The sequence below is a fragment of the Myodes glareolus genome, chromosome 9, assembly GCF_982192425.1.
Source record: "Myodes glareolus chromosome 9, mMyoGla1.1, whole genome shotgun sequence".
Taxonomy (NCBI): Eukaryota; Metazoa; Chordata; class Mammalia; order Rodentia; family Cricetidae; genus Myodes; species Myodes glareolus.
In genome coordinates, this window is record NC_142034.1 from 47,992,151 (window position 1) to 48,013,023 (window position 20,873).

Sequence of the window (20,873 nt, forward strand, 5' to 3'; positions counted from 1 at the left end):
CTGCCTTTGCCTTAGATGAGATACAAAGTAAGACTGGGATAATAATTTAGTAACTGGAGGTCATCTATATTTATATCTATTTTTTCTCTAACCATTTCAAAGTAAGTGCAGGCTAGATGTGGAGGCGTACACCTTTAATACCAGCACTCAGGAGATGGAGGCCAGCCTAGTCTACACAGCAAGTTCCAGGCTAGTCATAGTGAGACCCTGCCAAAAATAATAATAAGAAGAATAAGAAAAGAAGAAGAAAAAGGAGAAGGAGGAGGAGGAGGAGGAGGAGAAGAAGAAGAAGAAAAAGAAGAAGAGGAAGAAGAAGAAGAAGAAGAAGAGGAGGAGGAGGAGGAGGAGGAGGAGGCGGCGGCTCATGTGTTTTTTGTTTTTGTAGATAGGGTTTCTCTGTGTAGTTTTGGTGCCTGTCTTGGAACTCGCTCTGTAGACCAGGCCAGACTCGAACTCACAGAGATCCGCCTGCCTCTGCCTCCTGAGTGCTGCAATTGAAGGCGTGCACTATCACCGCCCAGCAAGGCTCATGTGTTTGAAGATGATCTCTAACTGGCAGTACTGTTTTGGTAAGGTGTGGCAGATGTCTTTTGTGTGTAAGATCTAGCTGGCAGATACACACATTGTCGTTACACTATATAAGCGACATAAGATTAGAGAAAGAGATAGTAAGCTCCTGATTCATTCTGAGACCACCACAACTCTGATTCCAAGAGTTGACAAAAAGAACAGAAGAAATATGTAGGCTAATATTATTTATATCTATAGTCAATAAATCTTAAACAGATTACAAAAAATGGTCATTTCTCAAGATAGTTTTAAAAATTTGATAAAATCTAATGTTTACTTGTGATTAAAAAAAAAAACCTTTAGTATTGAGGAAATAGGGCAACTTCCCTGAACTGAAGCAAGCTGTACATTATAAGCCTATGGTAACTATCCTAAGAGTAAATTAGCATTCACCACAGCAGGAGATGTGCACCTATGCTATCAAAGGTAAAGTAAGTAAGAATTACAAATACCAGATCAGAGGGTTACTATGCACAGATACCAATATTTAACCAAAAAATGCCAAGTAGATTGGCATAACAATGAGATAATGTTGAAGTACACCAAAGCAGTCATTTATACAGCAATTTAAAAAAAATACTACCTTTTATTTATAACCTCTAACCATCAATTATAGAATATAATGGGGGGGGATGTTTATACACAATAACAAAGGAAACCTTACAAGTAAAAATAAATCTAGCAGGAAATGTGCAAGACCTATATAAAGAAAACTATAAACCTTTACTTAAGGACATAAAAAAGACCCAAGTAAGTGGCAAGACAACCTTTTCCTTGGATGAAAACATTTAATATTGTAAAGATGTCAGCTCTCCCTAAATGAACCTATAAATTTAACACCATTTCAATCAAGAGCCCAACAACATTTTTTTATGAAACTCGATAAGCCAGTTCTAAAGCTCACATGGGGAAATGTACACTATATAACAAAGGTTCTGAAGAAGAGTAGTGCCTGTAGATGTGTGCATCTTAGCCTAGTTAGACAACTAGGAGTTTGTGCTGGAGGGTTCCCTGATTTGTTGTTGTTGTTGTTGTTATTTTGTTTTTTGAGACAGGGTTTCTCTGTGTAGCTCTGGCTATCCTTGAACTCTCTTTGTAGACCAGGGTGACCTAAACCTCACAGAGCTCCACCTGCCTCTTGAGTGCCCCTTCCCTCCTACTAGTAAATCTCAGTGGGAAACTGTTCCTCGAGTGGAAACAGGATTGACCTCCACATCACACCAGGTTTGGGCAATATGTGGGAAAATCAGAATTAGGCTAATCTGTTCCCACTGCTGGGCATAGCTGAGTATGCTTTCACTCCTAGCACTAAGGAGGTAGTGGTTAGAGGATCTCTGTGAGTTCAAGACCAGCCTGATCTATATAGTGAGTTCCAGGACAGCCAGAGCTACATAGTGAAACCCTCTCTTGGAAAGTAAAATAAAGTATTCCCAGAACTTTTCAATGAAACTATCCAGAAAAAAGGTCTCCTTCTCTGGGGTTAGTAAGCTAAGGGGTGTGCCCTGGGCTAAGTACAGCATTACCAAATGCAAAGTCTGTTAAATGTTGAAGAAATATGAAGTCTGATGGCATGCAGTTTGAAAATTTATCTGCTTTTGAAATTTTTGGTTACATAGTTATAAATATCAAATTTGAGCTGGGTTTCTGTTAACTTGAAACTCAAAAATGTAATAGAATGAATGAAGTCATAGCAATTAAAACTCTTTGGTTTTGGCACAAAGAATGTAGAAACAAATTTATAAAGTATGTGGGAACTTAATTTTCAGTAAGTATGGCATTTTGAAGTACTGGAAACAAGACAGCCATTCAATAAATGCTGTAGAAAAATTGTCTTATCCAAAAGAAAAAATTAAAATGTCATTCTTGTTTGGCTCTGTTATGATAAAACCCTGATAAAAGCAACCAGGGGAGGAAAGGGTTTATTTGGCTCACTCATCCTGATAACAACAAGTCACTGAGCAAAGTCAGGATAGCAGTCATCAAGCTGGGATCTGGAGGCAGGAACTGGAGCAGAAACCACAGAGGAAGGCGACCTTTCACCTTGTTTCCAGGTTTCTACACAGCTAGCTTTCTTACACTTCTCAAAACTACCTGCCTAGGCATAGGGCTGCCCACAGTAAGATGGGTCCTCCTACAACAATCAGCAATCAAGAAAATGCTCCCCAGACATGTTCACAAGCTAATCTGATGGAGGCAATTCCTCAATTCAGATTACCTCTCCCATATGTCTAGGTATGTGTCAATTTGACAAGAAAAAAACTAACCAAACGCAACATTCATTTCAGCTGTGTATGTGTATTGTGACATCACACTGTACACCTGTAGTGGTTTGAATGTGAAGGGACTCCATTGCTGCCATTAGGGAGTGGAACTGTTTGAGACGGACTAGGAGGTGTGGCTTTGTTGGAGGAGGTATGTCACTGGGAGTGGGCGTTGTAGTTTTAAAAGTCCATGTCAGGACTTTTTAGTCTGTCTCTGTCTCTATCCCTACCTTCCTCAACTGCTTGTGGATCAGAATGTAAAATTCTCAACTACTTCTCCAGCACCATGCTTGCCTTTGTGCCAACAGGCTCCCCGCCATGATGATAATGGAACTGAAGTCTTCTAAAATTGTGAGCAAGTCCCAGTTAAATGTTTTCTTTTATAAGGGTTGCCTTGGTCATGGTGTCTCATCACAGCAGTAGAACACTAAGATAACACTGTAGATACATATAATTTTTATCTATCAATTATATGTTGATAGAGCTGAAAAATTTTTGGATGGACTAGAGTTAAAAATATAAAACTATAAAAAAGTTAGAATAAATTTTATAATCTTGATGTAGAATAGATCATTATAAGCAAAACATACAGAAGCTGTAAAGGAATATGACAAGCCAGGTATGCGGTGTATACTAGCAATCCTAGCATTTGAGGCTGAGGAAGGAGAACAGCCATGAGTTGAGGTTAGCTTGGGCTACATGACAAATACCAGTCCAGAAAGGACTACACAGCAAAACCCTATCTTAAAAAACAAGCACAAAAGCTGGGGTGGTGATATATACTTATAGTTTAAGCACTGGAGAGGCAGAGGCAGAAGGATCCCCATGCATTCAACGTCAGCCTGGTCTACATATCAAGTTCCAGAACATGTTTACATAGAAAAACGCAAGACTCAAAAAACAAAAAACAAAAACCTAACTAAGAGACTAGAGAGACTGACCTGTTGCTCTTGCAGAGGACCTGAGTTCAGTTCCTGATATCACAGGGTACCTCACAACCTATCTGTAACTCCAGTCCCAGGGGATCCAATGCCCTTTTTTTTGACGGCAGAAGGCACACAAGTGCATAGACTTACATAAAATAAATCTAAAAAACATACTCAAAAAACCACAACCCAACCCAAAGAACAGATATATGTTTGTATGATAGTTAATATGCACACACACACACACACACACACACACACACAATCTGCCAGTGTTCAAGTCCCTACATAATATAGTATAGTATTTGCATGAAACATGCAAATCCTTCCTTAGTCTTTACAACATTTCTACACATACGAGTGGGGGTGCTGGGGACCATGCCAAAGTTTTTATGCATGCTAGGTAAAACCCCTACCATTGGCCCCCAAATATTACATACAATACCTAATGTAACATAAATGCCATATGCACAGTTGTTATACTGTATGGTTCAGTGACTAATGACAAGAAAAAGAACCTATATATGATCAGTACAGATGCATCCTAAGGCTGCTTACAGCACAAATGCTGCACCAGATGTGGAGAATATTGCTCAAACATTGAGCTGGAGATAGGCTCTGAACAAGCAAGAAGCTTAACTGGGTGTGCCTACATACTACGTCAGGTACATGGGTTCAGCAGGTGATGCTATTTAAGTCTTGCTGTGGGAGGATTTGCTGGAATTCCTTTTCCTGCCTAATATTTTTCATCCAAGGTACTGTGGATATGGATGGCTGATTGTACAATGAAAGATATCATAAAGTTTTAAAAAAGATTAAAAAGTTCAGAAAAATTAGTAACATACACAGTGTAGTATAGAAAATACTTAAAGAGCTAGACTTACAGATAGATGTAAGATAACCCACTATCACAATGGACAAAGAACATAAATAAATAACTCACAGAAGCAATGCAAATGAGTTTGATAACAGGAAAAGAATACTGAATATTTCACTTCAATTAAGTACCAGTTTTTTTTTGTTGTTGTTGTTGTTTGTTTTTTTTTTTTTTGCCTTTGTTCTTGTCATATTTTGTGGTTCTGGAAACTGAACCCAAGGATTGTTGCTTGGAATGTTGGTGAGAATGAGGGAACTGTCTCTCATATGTTGTTTATGGTAAGCTGGTAAAGGCTTTCTGGTGAACGAAATGGCAGTAGCTATTCATTTAAGATGCCCATAACCATGGGTGGAGCAATTCACTGTCTAAGAGTCTATCTTAATTTCTTAAGTATGTGCTCAAAAACACACATAAAGTTTGTTTACTGCAGCTTTGTTTGTAATAGTGAAACAAAACCAAACAGCAAAAAAACTTAATTGCTCATCAGTAGGAAAAAGAACAACTAAATTGAGACATAATTATACTATTTTAGTTATATCATATGGCTGTTAAGAAGATTAAGGTGTGACGTTAAAAAGCCCCTGCAGATAAATGCACACAATATAATCTAATGGAGAATAAAGAAAAAGATATATAATGTATTTATGTACAAACATATGCAAATACACAAAAGGATTGGAAAGCTCTTTCACAATATATCTTTGAAAAGACTAAGAAGAATGTGAAAAGTTCCCCCAAAACTCCTGAGTTGGAGGCTTGGTCCTCTATGCAAAGTACAGAGGTGGGACTCTTAGGAAGTGATTGGATCAGGAACGCTCTGACCTAATCAGTGGATTAATTAAATGATAGACTGATAATCGGAAGGCATTACTGAGAGGTGGCAGAAACAAGGTGAGGCCTACCTGGAAGAAGGTCATCACTGGGAGCACACCTTGAAGGTCTACCTTGTCATTGGTGCTTTCTCTGCTTCTTGGCTGCCATGCAGTGAGCAGCCTCTTCTGCCACAAGCTCCTCCTACTCACATGATGCTCTGATTTCCTTCAGGTTCAAAGCCATGCAGCCAGATGACTGTATTGAAACTGTAAGCCAGAACAAACCTTCTTCCCTTGAGTTTTACCAGGGATTCTGCTACAACGATGAAAAACTGAGCAACATAGAAAAGCGGTGCAGACTGTAGGGCTGCTGTGGTGTTTACCTAATGATGGACTTCAGATGCTTTGAAACTGGTTTAGAGGAGGTATGTAGAAAAGTGTGGAGTAGGGCTGGAGAGATGGCTCAGAGTTTAAGAGCACTGACTGCTCTTCCAGAGGTACTGAGTTCAATTTCCAGCAACCACATGGTGGCTCATAACCATCTACAATAGGATCTCATGTCCTCTTCTGGCATGCAGGTGTACATGAAGAACACTCATATACATAAAATGCAAATAAAATTTTCAAAAAAGAAAAGTTTGGAGTAACAGGCTACAGAAAGCATGGAATGTTCTGAACTGAATTACTGGCCTATCCTGGTGAGAGCTGAGAGGAGCATGTGGACAGAATGCAGAGAGTAAAGGCTGTGCTCATGAAGTTTCAGATTGAAATAAGCACTTTCTTGGGAATTGGATTAAAGGCATTCCTGTGACATTGTGACAAAGGACTGATCTACATTTTGTTATGCCTTGAGACTTCGTGGAAGGCCGAGTTTAAAGGTGATGATTAATCTACTGGAGGGAATTTTAAGGCAGCCAGGTTACTGCTTGAATGATACTAGATGCATTTAGTTGGCTGTACATTAAGGTTGGAGGACAGTTTTGGTAGAAAAGCGGTTCTGGGTATACAACTTAGTTCATACAGCTAGCTTTTGTGCTGCTCTGACCAAATACCTGGCCAAAGTAGCAGCAGAGGAAAGGGTTCAGGGGTTTCTATCTGTGACAGCAGGGAAGACACGCTGGGACAGCTTGCATGCAGGCAGGAGGGCGTGGGAGAGGGCAGGTGTTCACTGTGTGCTGGACCAGGAAACAGAGAGCAGCCTAGACCTTACCAGCCTACCACTACCAACCTACCTGTCAGTCAACCCCTACATCTTAAAGCATCTACAGTTTATTAAAAGAACCCACTAGGAACCAAGTATCGAACCACCAGTTAATAGAGGATAAAAACACAAGGAACAAATCACAATGGGAGTACACGTCAAGATATAGACAAGGAAGGCATAGTTGTTAAAAAGATTAATGCTAGCCCGGTGTGGCTGCATACATCTCTAATTAAAGCACTTGGGAGGCAGAGGCAGGTGGATCTCTGTAAGTTCAAGGCCAGCCTAGACTACATAGTTCCAGAATATCCAGAGCTATAAAGTGAGAGCCTGTTTCAAAACAAAAACAAAACAAAAACCCAAAAACACCCACAAAAAAGGGGCATTTCTGAGGCTCCAGGTTCAATTCCTAGACCCCCAAACAACCAAATAACGAAACTGGGGCTGGAGAGATGCCTCAACATGTGAAAGTGCTTGCCAAAAAGATCTGACCACCTTAGTTTGATCCCTGGGACTCACGTGGAGGAAGGAGAGAACCAATTTCCACAAGTTACCTCTCCGCTCCACACATAAGCCCCAAACAAACGATGAGAATAAAGAAAAGAAATCTCGGGCTGGAGAGATGGCTCGGTGGTTAAGAGCACTGACTGCTCTTCCAGAGGTCCCAAGTTCAATTCCCCACAACCACATAGTGGCTCACAACCATCCATAATGAGATCTGGCGCCTTCTTCTGGCCTGCAGGAGTACATGCAGGAAGAACATTCTACATAATAATTAAATCTAAGAAAGAAAGAAAGAGAGAGAGAGAGAGAGAGAAAAACCTCCAGTTACACACAAGGTTGTGCATGCCCATACACCCAGCACTCTGGAGGCTGAGGCACGACGATTGCCAGTTTGAGATCACACAGCAAGTACTATGCCAGCCAGGGCTACATAGTATGAACCTGCCTTAAAAAAATAAAAAACAAATGAAAAAAACCAATCGAGCAACAACAATAAAAACCCAAAATAGTACTTGGTAGTAAAGACACTGACAAAAATGCTCCTTTAAGGACATTTCTGGAATCAGCAATATGCTACCAAGTGCTCAGGATGTATTAAATATTTGAAAGGCTTTCCCTGGAGAAGAGAGCACCAGGGTACACTGTTCTCAGAGCTGCCCATGAAGTTGTTTATCCCAGATTCTTATTTATATGTTATTTTGAACATTAATATATAAGTCACTGAGCTCAGAATTTCATATGCTTCCTAAAACGTCATTCAACCAATATCTGTTAATGTTTTTTTTTTTTTAATTTGCACTGAGGAAAAAAAATCTCACTATATAGCCTAGGTTAGCCTCAAACTCTTTATAATTTTTTTCCTCTTTAATTAATTATTTATTTTCATGTGCACCATGCATGTGCCTGGTATCACAGGAGGCTGGATGAGGACATCAGATCCCCTGGAGCTTGAATTGCAAGCAGTTGTGAGCTGCTGTGTGGTGCTGGGAATTGAACCTGGGTGCCCTGCAAGAGTGGTCAGTGTTCATCACCACTGAGCCCTCTCTCCAGCTCCCTCTTAAAAATTTATTATGTGTATGGGTGTTTTTGCCTGCATGTATGTGTGTGCACCACATGCTTACATGATGCCCTTAGCGGCTAGAAGAGGGCATTGGATCTTTTTTTGTTAGGGTTCATGTTGCTGTGATCAAACACCATGATTAAAATCAGCTTGGGGAGGAAAGGGTTTAGTTCATCTTACAACTCTCAGGTCAACTTCATCACTGGGGGAAGTCAGGGCAGGAACTCGTGGCAGGAACCTGGAGGCAGGAACTGAAGCAGAAGTCATGGAGGAAAGCCACTTCCTGGCTTACTAAGCCTGCTTTTTTATACCCCAGGATCAGCTGCCCAGGAATGGCACTACCCACAGTAGAATGAGCCCTTCCATATCAATCACCAGTGAAGAAATTATCTCAAAGGCTTACCTCCAGGCCAATCTGAAAGGAGGTATTTTCTCAACTGAGGTTCCTTCTTCTCAGATAATCCTACCTATGTCAGGTTGACCTAAAAACTAGCCAGCATAGATCCCCTGGAACTGGAGTTACAGATGGTTGTGAGCTGCCATCAGAGTACTGGGAATTGAAACTGGGTCCTCTGGAAGACAGCAAATGTTCCTATCAGTTGAGCCATCTCCAGCCCCTGTCTCCAACTCTTGATGCTCCTGTCTGTCTTTCAAGTGTTTGGATTATAAGTCTATACCACCACATCCTACTTGTCTTACTTTTAATTTGATTTTACTGTGTGTGTATGTGATGCATGAATGTGTGCATCTGTGTGCCAGTGCATATGGAGTCTGGAGGATGATGGATGAATGTCTCCCTCAGTTGTTTCTTCATCTTAATTTTTAAGACAGTGTCTCTCACTGAACCTGGAGTTCACTTTTTCAGTTAGGCTCCCTGGCTAGTGAGTCCCTGGGATCACCTGTCTCCACCCCACATCTAAGTAACATCTGAGGTTATTGATGCATGCAGTCATGTCTGGCTCATCTTAGTTGTCAACTTGACTAGATGTGCAATCAACTAAAATTCAAGCTGCTGGCATTTCTGAGAGGGATTTTCTTATTTATTTAATCTTATGCATATGAATGCTTCACCTGCATGGATGTATGTGTACTATATCCATGCCTGGTGCCCACAGAGGTCAGAAGACAGTGATGGATCCCATGGAACTCGAGAAACTGATATTTATGAACTATCATGTGAGTTCTGGGAATTGACCAAAATCCTCTGCAAGAGCAACGAGTGCTCTTAACCTCTGAGTCATCTCTCCAACCCCCTGTGAGTTTTTGATCAGACCATTTAAATAGAGAAGACCCACACTAAATGTGGATAGTACCTTCTAGTGAGAGTCCAGACAAAAGGACATGGAGAAGAAAACTTTGCCATTTGCCTGTTTGTTTGCCTTCACTCTTGCTGGCAAGTTCATCCGTACTGTTGCTGAGGTATTCCTTTGCTGATACTACAAGCAACTTCCTTCAACCTCCAACCTAGATGGAAGTCCAGAAGTTCTCCAGGAATACTGAAGGCCTTTCAGCTGGGTCAGCTAAGACATCAGCCTACTGAGAATTTAGTACTGAGCAATTACTAGGGTCTCAGTCTCTCCAGTGTCAGAAAAGCCACTGGGGGATCACCCACACCGTATTTGTAAGTTAATCTAATAAAACCCATAATAATCAGTCGGGTATTATGGCACATACCTTTAGTCCCAGCACTGGGGAGGCAGAGGCAGGCGGATCTCTGAGTTCAAGGCCAGCCTGGTCTACAGAGTGAATTTCAGAACACCCAAAAGGTGCTACACAAAACAAAACAAAAAACCCCAAAAACCCCAAACAAAACAAAAATCAAATATTCATTCAATCAACTCTATTACTTTAGAGAACTCTAATATATGTGGGTACCAGGGTTTGAACTCAAAGTCTTCATGTTTAAGCACCACGTTTCCTTCTGCTAGCACTAGTCAGGCTGAGGCAGGAGGAACAAACCTGACATCATCCTAAGCTACATGACAGACCCTGTCTTTAAAAATAAAACAACCCCACAAAATTCTGTATAGCTAGTTTTTCACTGGTCCTTGGATATGGTCCTCCTGAGCTTTAGTCTGAGAGCCTAGAAAGAACCCTCCATTTTTCTAGGCCTCAAAGTTTTGGTCTTAGGGGCTTCTGAACTTGGATCTGTGGCTTGTCACATCACAGACATTTAACATCTGGCAAATGTCTTGACAGAGGTCATTTGTGTTTGCTGAAGTGTCCTTTCTGGCAGTGGGATTCTGCTTCTCCACTATAATACTGAAGATTTTATTCCACCTTTTTAGTTGACTTTCCATTCCTGAGAACTGGGGAAAACCGATTTTGTATTCGGGCTATGAATTTGCCCAACTGTCAATCCACTGGACCAGACCCAAATAACTGCCAAGAGTTTTGCCAACCTCTGTTTCTTCCAGGGTGGTCACTTTGCTGGGCTCATCCTCATTCTTTGGTCTACAATTTATCCCCCAGGAAAGAAAATAGCTAGTGATCACTAAGAAGCAGTTTTTCCCTTCAGAAATTTTAGCACATCTAGACCTTGCTGCTATCTGATGTCCGTAAAACGTGTTTGCTACAGTAGAACTTTGTTAGTGGTATGGGAATATTATCTGCTATATCCCACCTGGAAGTGGAAGTTCTATTTGCGAAATGTGAAGACATTTGTCAATATATACTTCAAAACCAAAATTTGAGAATAGATTTAACGTGGAGTATAATGGGGAAGGAAAGAAATCAGTCAGTTTCTGGGATATTACTGGACAGATGTTAATACAGTTCAATAAGAGACACTACAAGATGATCTGAAGTAGGTTGAGGAGGATACCATGAGCTAGTTTGTTATTTCTTTCTTATTTATGAAGGGAAGGTCTCATGTAGTCTATGATGGTCTGAAACTTGGCTTTGTTAATGACCTTGAACTTGCGTTCCTTCTTTTTTTTTTAAGATTTATTTATTTATTATGTATACAACATTTCTTCCATGTCTGCCTGCCAGAAGAGGGCACCAGATCTCATTACAGATGGTTGTGAGCCACCATGTGGTTGCTGGGAATTGAACTCAGGACCTCTGGAAGAGCAGTCAGTGCTCTTAATCTCTGAGCCATCTCTCCAGCCCCTGTGTTCCTTCTTTATGTTGGCATTATAGGCATGCACTACCAGCCTAGCTCACAATTTGGTTTTTCAATACAGAATAGCTCTGTGATGACTAGCTTTAATTGTCAACTCGACGTAACTGAGAATCATCTGGGAAGAGTCTCAATGAAGGGATAGTCTACACTAGGGTGGGCTAAGGGCATGTTGGTAAGGGATTATCCTGATTGTTAATGAATGTGGGAAGACTCAGCCCACTGTGAGCAGTACCATTCCCCGAGCAGGAGGTCTCAAGTATAAGAAGGGAGAAAGTGCCAGGCGGTGGTGGTGCACACCTTTAATCCCAGCAGAGGCAGGTGAATCTCTGTGAATTCAAGGCCATCCTGGTCTACAGATGGTTCCAGAACAAGCTCCAAAGCTACAGAGAAACCCTGTCTCAAAAAAACAAACCAAAGCAAGCAAGCAAACAAACAAACAAAAGAAAGCTTGCTAACAAGCCAGGATCCAGGTGTTCATTCTTTTTCTGTTCTTGACTGTGGATGAGATGCTTTCAGTCCCTGCCTTGACTTCCTGGAAATCATGGACCATATCCTAGAATTGCAAGTCAAATAAACCTTTTCCTTTTCTAAGTTGTTTTATGCCAGGATATTTTATCACAGCAACAGAAATGAAACTAGAATAGGCGCTAAAGTTTTCAGGTTAGAATCTGAACTGTTGTTCAGATAGGCTGTTGTAATTCACAGGAATAGGGACCACTGGAAGGGAATCTCATTTTGATGGCAAAATCATGTGTTTGTTTCTGGATATGCTGAATTTTTAAGTATCTTTGAGATTTTCAAGACGTTAGCTAGATTTAGAGATTTGAATCTCAGAAAAGAGGTCAGGGCTTAAGATATATTTTAAGGACATTTCAGAGAAAATGGATGTCGCTGGTCCAAATGCAACTACCTCAGTTGAGAATACAAAGTGGAATGGGAAGGAAGCTCAGGCCAGTCTTGAGGAACTGCTGTTCTAAACAACCAGACAAATCCCCCTCTTTAATTCATATTCCTGCCAATGCATCAAATACTCAAATGATTTTTTTATTATATTATTCTGTTAGTAAATCAGATGAATTTATCTAGGCAAAATTCTGCTTATTATCCAGACTTTCATCAGTTCCTTACCATTTTTGAAATTCTGTAAAGGAAATCCACAGATCCTGCAGACTGCTTTTAGACATTTTTCGTTTTTTTTTCCAACTGCAGGTCATGATTCAGTGGGTCATGAAATGAATTTAGTGGGTTCTGATTAGCATTTCAAAATGAGGCAAACAGAAGGCGAATTGTCACAGCACACGCAGTGAGCATCCACACATTCTTGCTTGGCGACTTAAGCAGTTTGACGGCTCTAAAAGCCACAGAGCTTTCCCAGGTTTGTATCTCCATCCCAGGCCTCTCTCTCAAGTCCCAAACATGCTTGGACATTGCCATTGGGTATCCACTGGACACATGCATCTCAAATACGAAGTGTAGATTATCTTTCCCCTTCTGTGGGCCCCAGTATGGCAATGCCATCCTCTATCTTCTTCCTGGGGTCACTTTTCCTTCACAACACATCTCATCTCAAGAACTGCTATTAAACTCACCTGTGAATCCAAATGCTTCTTCCTACCCTAACTATAGCTCCTGCTGCTGTCTGTCCTTAACACAGCTGAGTGAATCTTTAAAACAGGGCTCAGAAACAGTGAGATTGTTCAGACCTAAAGGCACTTCTTGCCAAGTCTGATGACCTGAGTTCAATCCTAGAACCCAGGTGGTAGAAGAGATCCAACTCCCCAGAGCTGTCCTCTGACCTCCACATGTGCATGTGTATGCCATACACACATACACAAAAGTGAAAGAAATTTAAATAGAAAACCGTTAAAAAGAAAAATCAGGGCTCAGTCAACTTTTCATGTAGAAGGCTAGAGTATTTAGGCTTTGCAAACCAGGAATAAAATTTTAGTCTATTATAGTTACTCACATAGCAAGCAGATTTCTAAAATCTTTTGACAAAAGTAAAACTGTTACAGCAGAGTAAGCTAGGTGGTGGTGGTGCACACCTTTAATTCTAGCACTTGGGAGGCAGAGGCAGGAGGATCTCTGTGAGTTCGAGGCCAGCCTAGTCTACAAGAGCTAGCTCCAGGACAGGTTCCAAAGTTACAGAGAAACCCTGTCTCGAAAAAAAAAAAAAACCAAAACCAAAACAAACAAACAAACAAAAACAAAACAAAAAACAAAAGAAACTACCACCACCACCACCACCACCAAAAAAAGCCAAAAACAAAACCCATGTTATTTTGCTTAATTAGGGTTCAAGGTCAGTGTTCCTTATCCTAAAATCAACTGCAAATGTTTATCGGGTAACACCATCCTAAAAGAAGAACACCCAGTTGGAGGAACCTCATCCTGTAGGCTGTTTGCTCATCTCTGCTTGAAAACAGTCAGCTCATATCACTCCCATCAAACCTCCACCAACTAGTTTCCATTGCTATTCAACAGACTCCCCAAGCTGAGCAGCTCAAAATAACAGCCATTTATTACCCGCACAGCCCTGTGGGTCAGAAGCCTAAGCAGGCTTGGCTGCCTTTCTGCTCAGATTCTCACAAGCTGAAAATACTCTATGGAGGGTATGGGAAAGAGCCTTCTCCCAGGCTGAGTTGCTGGCGGAAGTCAGTTCCTGAGATTGTCTGAGGTCATTACTTCTTATGGCATGATTTGTACTACCTGTGATTTTCAGGCGCCCACTGTCCCATTACCTACATTTCCTCTCTACTCTCAACACATTCTGTTGTGATCCAGACTAGCTTGCTTGCTATTGCTTGAACCTGCTCAGTGCACGCACATTCACATCCTTTCCTGGTGGTCTTTGTCATTTGATTTTTTTTGTTCCAATTTTTATTATTTGTGATGCTGAAGTAATCACTTTTTTTTTTTTTAAGACAGTCTCATTATATTGCCCTTGCTGGCCTAGAACTCTCTACATAGACCAGTCTACCTGCTTCTGCCTCCAGAGTACAGGACTAATGTTATTGAGTGCTCGGTGGCAATCAATAATATTTACTGAACAAGTGATCAGGTGGTGCTCAGCCCCAACTAATACATTTACAATCCAACTCTAGCAGCAAAAGTTCAGGGAACGTGGAGAAAGAGGAGGGTAGAAAGATGCTCCTAGAGCCACAGAAAGTCTGCTGTGAGATTATGTCTCCTAGAAATGCCAGGGAAGCTACGTCTATAAAGACTCAGCAACATGGCTGCCTAAACAAGACCTGAATAAGAATGACACCAATATAAAGGTAAACCTGAAAGGGGAAAAAGTTCTCACAGGGGTTCAACGTTAGACAAAGAACTACACGCAACTGAAGAACGTTGAGAGTGGGAGACATAGTCTTCTCCAGGGAAGCCAGCCCCCAATTGGCCATGCAATACGTGATCAGTCCTGAAATCATACACATACAAGCAACATTATATGGGATGGAAGGCTGCATTTATATATTTAGAAACACACAGACACATACACACACACTGTAACTTAAAAAGAAGAGGCCATAAATTTGAGAGAGAACAAGAGCAAGATGGGGAGGGTTACATGGGAAGGTTGGAAGGAGAAAATGATGTAACTGTATTTTTAATTTCAGAAAATAAAAAATTAAAAATAATATACATTGAATAGCTGAAACTGGAAAGTCTACTGCTTTCTACATACGCATATGTTTACTAGGTTGTGACGTATCATGTCTATCTTATCGATGAATGTAGTCCATAGAATTTGAAAATTACTAGGGCCAGACTATATGATTTCTAGGGTTCTTTCCCAACTATAGTATTTAACAAATTTCTTTGGGCAGCTACACAATCTGTACCACATATCCTTCAAGTGACAGGAAGGTTTACGGCCTCAGCACGACAGTAAGACACTAAATTACCGAAATACAACACCAAAAAAGGAAAATAATTATATCTACACATTCTATAATCATAGACTTGGAAATGTGAAAACAGACAAGAACTGCTCAACGCCCCATAATATAAAAACATAAAACTACTCTTTTCATCAGAAGATAAAACTTCATATCAAATGACAAGAACCGTTTTCCAAATCAAAATTTCCCTCAAGTTTCCATTTGCTTACTGAAGAAGGGAAGAGGAACGAAGAAAGATGTCGCTCAGGGTCTCTGCTGTAGAAACTGTGTCCTGCACAGACTTGGGAAATGAAGCCCACTTGTCAAGCAGGTAGGATATCCACTCGTCCACAGGCAGATCCATGCTACCTTCACGCTGCAAAGTTAGAGAACAAGGATTCAGCTTTCTCCAAATGCACAATTCTAGAAAATTGAGAAGCAACAAAATCAATTCTTCAGATCTTTTTCTACAGTTGTTGATATATGGAAGGAGATATAATCGGTGGTACCAAGTCACTGGACATCCTGTCACTCAGAAATAGTCTTTGGAAGACTGTTCGAGAAACTATGTAGACAGTGGTTATATAAACATGGTATTTGATGCATATTCCAGTCCTTCTAGACCCCTGTTTACCCTAGATTTCCAAGGCCTACACCCCCAGCAACTATAAAGTTAAAATTTTAATTTCTAAGGTGCTTCAGTTTTCTGTTTCAATCTCCAGATCTTTCCTTCAGTTCATAGGCTCAGGTGTTTGTTGTTGTTGTTGTTTTTCTTTCTTTTTGAGAAGTCTTGTTGCCCCAACTGGCTTCAAACTCACAGAAATCTGTCTGCTTCTACCTCCTGAGCACCACCATGCCAGGACCCCAAATTTTTATTTTTTGAGGGTTTCAGGTAGTCTAGGCTGACCTCGAATTTACGAAGTTGTTAAGAATGACCTTGAATTTTTGATGCCTCCACGTCCCAAGTTCTGGGATTACAGACAACACTAGGCTCTCCAGTACTTTTCCATGGGCCATTCGTGCTTTTAGGAACACCACTACCCTCGCTCGGAATCCACCTGACAAATTCCCGCACATATTTGACTCAGTTTAAACGGCATCTCCTCTCGAAAGCCTCATCGATCTCCTCCTCCCCCCGCTCTGGGGCTTCACCACGCGTGTGGCCCAAATCGCGTCTCCCATTAGGCTGGGCACAACTCCCAGGACGGACGACGCTCTTCTGAGGGCAGGGACTGAGCCTGATTTACCTTGTTTATCCCACAGTGTCAAGCAAGCTCTGGGCCTGGCGCAGGCGCCGGGCACACATTGCGTGGATGAAGGATTCAGGTCACTGCTTAGACTATATTTAGCAGCAGAGTTATCAGGAAACACCTCCGATTGTCCCCTGGGCTGCCATTCTGTCCATCCGCCAAACGGACGGGTAAACTTCCGACAGCTGGCAAGGTACCAACTCAGCGGCACCACGCAGACACCGCGGCCCAGTAGTGCAGAGCCCCGCCCTCAGTCCCCGCCATCCCGCCACTAGGCCTCGAACCCGGCCACGGATGGATCACGTGCTCCGCTCGCCGCGCGGTAGCCAATGCGGTGGCTGCCGGCGCCTAGGCCCGCCCCTCGCACCGCGCGCACATCAGGGGCGGGAGCTGCTCTGGCCAATCACTGAGCAGCCCGCGGGACCCTCGGCAGTGAGGCTCGGGCGGTGACGGATCGCGAGCGCGGGAGTTAGCGGTGCAGCCATGGTGGGACACCTGAGCGAGGGGGCCATTGCGGTAAGAAGACGACCCGGAGCGGGGCCAGATAGCTCTGATAGAACGGACCTGGAGCGGTGCAAAGCAGACGGGGAGGGAGAGCATCGGGGAGGAGATTGCGTGACCACGGGGGTAGCCTTCCGGGGTCTCAATAGTTCTCACCACCCCCCCACGAGGCATCCCGGTCCCCGCATACAAACTCACGTTTCTTCTAAGAAAATAAGACAAATAAACATACCTGTTTACCTTCTGCGGCCTGTCTTTCCTCCCTTTCCCATCGCCTCCAAACTTTTCTAGAGTTGTTTTCGGCGGTTTTATTTATTTTTTTTTTTAACCTCTTCTTAACGCTTTACACCTATTAGACTTTTCTCTGGTCACTAGAGAAGACGTTGACCGAAGTCACCAAGTAGCCAAGTCCGGAAGACGTTTTTCAGTTTTCAGCTGATCATATTGTTTGGGCTTGTTGGCCAGAACTTCTCTCTGCTAACACTATTCTCTTGCTAGGGTTCTGTGTTGTCTGCTCTTTGCTTTTCTTATTGCAAGCTCCTCTGTATATTTGTGTTGACTCAAGGTCCTCTGTAGCACAGCACAGAGGCCCTCATCTGCATATCAATTGCTAATTAATTCCTACTGAGCTACCTTCTGTCTTAAGGACTGTCTCTGCCCTCAAAGTCATGTTCAATTGAAGATTCTGTCCTTAAGTCTGAATTGAGAAAGAATTACTTGTGTGTGTCTGTGTAGGTAGGTATAGACACCTTGATGTGGGGATAGCCTTGGAAGCCAGAGGACAACTTCATGAAATTGTTAGATTTCTCGGGCCGGGCCACTTCTCTGGGTTTTGGGGATTTGAACTCAGGTATCCAGGCTTGCACAGCAGGCACCCACATTGCCATGTTCTTGCTGGCCCTCGGTCTGGATTTCTGGATGTCTCTGTCCCGGTGAATTACACCGTTATCCTTTAATTTAAACTAGTTAGAAGGAATCCTTCCCACGTTATGCCTGGTCGGTCACCAATTGAAGTATTATTTTAACTCCACACAGATCTCTGAGTCATCTGCTTTCCATCCACACTGGAACAATCATTTGTCGCCTGAACTGGTCACTTCCAGTCAACACACTCTGTCCCCATAGTCTCTGCTTACTGTCCCCTTGCCAGACCTTGGCTGTCTTTCTGTCTTTTTTAAAATAAATTCTTGCCCTAGAGGCCATTGCTATTTCTTTTGCTAACAGAATGTTCCAGTTCAGCTCAGTTGTTCCTGAGTTGGTCGGCAAAGTAACTGAATTGAATTCATTTATTTTGAAACTTGTAAATTTTTTTTTCTGCTATTATAGTATGTATGACTTTGGGCACCATTCTGAACGCTTTCCCTTGTCTGAAAAACAAGGGTAATGTTGAGTACCCATTGCACAGGGCTAGTTGGAGTATAGTTTCTGGGTTTTGTGTATAGTGCCTGCTAATGCAGTAGTCATCACAGATGTAAAGACACGTTTATTTGGCTAATATTAGTTGCTTTGTGTTTCCAACACTAGGTTGTAGAGACTGTGAGGCCTGCAGCCGCTTCCCATTTCCCTTCCTTCAAGTTTTAGGTGCCTAATAAGTGTTTGCTAGTTATATGAACGAGTGAAACAGTAGAAAGAAATGGACAAAGGTGGGAGGGCGGAGGAAAGAACCAGCTTAGAAGAAAATGAGAAGGAGAAAAGCAGTTGTCAGAATCAAAGGAATATTTGACTACCTTAGGCTTGTAATACTGTTGAAGCTAGGGTGTGATCAACATTATGGCTGCCACCTTGTATCCTTAAGACAAATTACAAATGATCCTTTACTGTTTTGTTTGGTTTTTCAAGGCAGGGTTTCTCTGTTGCTTTGGAGCCTGTCCTGGAACTCTCTGTAGAGCAGGCTGGCTTCGAACTCACAGAGATCACTGCTTCTGCCTTGGGAGTGCTGGGACCTTGACAGGCTCTGGAGTGTTTCAGTGTGTTGATGGTGATGGAGTGTGCAGGCCCCTGGTTACCTGGTTACTAACTAACAGAAGTGTCATTTTAGCACAAAAGCTTTCGGCCCCAGTGGGTAAGCAAATAGCAGAAAATGGAACTATTGGGGGCAGAAGTTATCATAAAATGAGGTTATGCTTGGAACTGTCCTCAAGGGTGGAGATCAAACCCAGGACCTTAGATGTGTGTGCTAGGCAAGCACTCTACTGCTAAACTATACCTGTGGCCAGCCTTTTGTCAGTAATCTCAGCACTTGACAGGTAGAGGTAGGAGGCTTGGCACTTATCTACATAGTTCAGCGCCAACCTGGTCTTTATGAGACCCTCCCAAAAAAGCATGGGGGGGGGGAATTGTAGTTTCAGTTTTGCTTTGGTTCTTTTTTGAGAAACATTCTCATTATACTGCACAGATTGACTTTGAACTCCTGGCCTCAGCCGTTTCCTGTTTCCTTCCGCCTGCCAAGTAGATGGAACTGCAGGCCTGTGCCTAACTTTATTTTCATGTTTTGGCTATTGTAAATGAAGATGCTTAGAACATTTATGTCCAGATCTTTATAAATATAAATATTTAAATATGTCATATAAATTATTCATAATATATACATAAATTATGTAATATGTATTAAATTCCTTGTGTATGTAAAATAATCCAGATATTTACAGATAAATATCTGAGAGTGCAATGGCTAGGTCATATGATAAGTGAATGCTTAATTTGATAGAAGTCTCCAGCTTCTCCAAAGTGTTTATGGAAATTCTTGTTGCCAGTGCGTAGTGCCGTCCATCTCTGTTTTGCTATCCTGATGAATGTGTAAGTGTAATGCTGGCTCACTGTCATCTTATTTGTATTCCTTGATTAGGAATGACATTGAACATCCTTTGGTGTCTTTATTGTCCATTTGTGTAGCTTGTGAAGTGTCCACATTTTTTGTTGTCTTGAATTTGGTTTTGTGTAGCATGTGGTAAGATGTGACTGTCCCCGTTCAGGAGAAGCTGGGGGGGATCAGGAACTCCAGGCTAGCATAAGCTATAAGAACAAGAGCAGATCCTGAAAGATTAATGAATTGGAAGTATTTGCTTTATGTATGTCTTTTGTTAAATATAAATATCACAACTATTTTTCTCAGACTGTGTTGCCTTTTCATTTAAGGTTTTAGGGTCAGATGCAGAGCTCCATGCTAGACAAGAACTCAACTACCGAGCTACACCCCCAAGTTGCCTCTCCATTTTTTAAAGCTTTTATGTATGTGAGTGTGTGTACCCGTGTGCCACTGAACATGGGTAGAGGTCAGAGGACTACTTAACATGAATTACTTCTCTCCTACCAAGTTGGACCTAGGGTTTGAATTCAGGTCACCTGGCTTGGCAGCAAGCGCCTTTCCACCCTAAGCCATCTCATTGGTTTCGTCTTTTAGTGATCCCGCTCCCTCCTTCCCTCTTTCTGAGGAAGGGTCTCATTGTGTAACTGAATGGCCTCCAGCTCCCAGAGATCTGTCTGCCTCTGCCTCGTGAGTGCTGGGATTGAAGGTGTGCAGGATGGTGGCAGGAGAGACGGCTCAGTAGCAGAGGACCCAGGTTTAATTCTTAGCACACAAATAGCTGCTTACAACAGACTGTAACTCCAGTTTTCCTTTTCTGAATTGCACTTTCGTACTCTAAATTTTTACTTATCTCTAGGTTACAAATCTTTTGTCTCATATTTTTCTCCTAAATATCTAAAATTTTAGATTTGCTTTTAAACCAATGACATTTCAGATTAACTTAGTTAATTAACTAGTTATTATTCTGTGTGTGTATGTATGTATGTGTGCTGCGTGTGTATGCATATCCATGTGCATAGGTGTGTAGACCTGAATTCAACCTTGGGTGTTTGAGACAGGGTCTCTCACAGTGACCTGCAGTTTACCAAGTATAT

General features: G+C 41.9%; 2 protein-coding genes across 7 annotated transcripts in view; one reads left to right on the forward strand and one right to left on the reverse strand.

Moving 5' to 3' along the window:
- Positions 1-16,745, reverse strand: part of Smyd4 (SET and MYND domain containing 4) — a 56,365-nt gene extending 39,620 nt beyond the window's left edge. For 2 of the 6 annotated variants that reach the window (XM_085695300.2, XM_085695299.2), the window contains exons 1-2: positions 16,159-16,434; positions 15,453-15,598 (exon numbers count right to left, since the gene is read on the reverse strand). In XM_085695300.2, the coding sequence (XP_085551426.1) occupies positions 15,453-15,598; positions 16,159-16,299 (287 nt within the window). In that variant the 5' untranslated portion in view covers positions 16,300-16,434. Of the gene's footprint in view, positions 1-15,452; positions 15,646-16,158; positions 16,435-16,469 lie in introns of those variants that run through there. The other 4 variants (XM_085695297.2, XM_085695298.2, XM_085695295.2 and 1 more) reach the window with 4 other exon arrangements.
- Positions 16,746-16,849: 104 nt separating this feature from the next.
- Rpa1 (replication protein A1) overlaps positions 16,850-20,873 on the forward strand; it is a 62,287-nt gene continuing 58,263 nt past the window's right edge. The window contains exon 1 of the mRNA XM_085695301.2: positions 16,850-16,988. Within this exon, the coding sequence (XP_085551427.1) occupies positions 16,956-16,988 (33 nt within the window). The 5' untranslated portion in view covers positions 16,850-16,955. The remainder of the gene's footprint in view (positions 16,989-20,873) is intronic.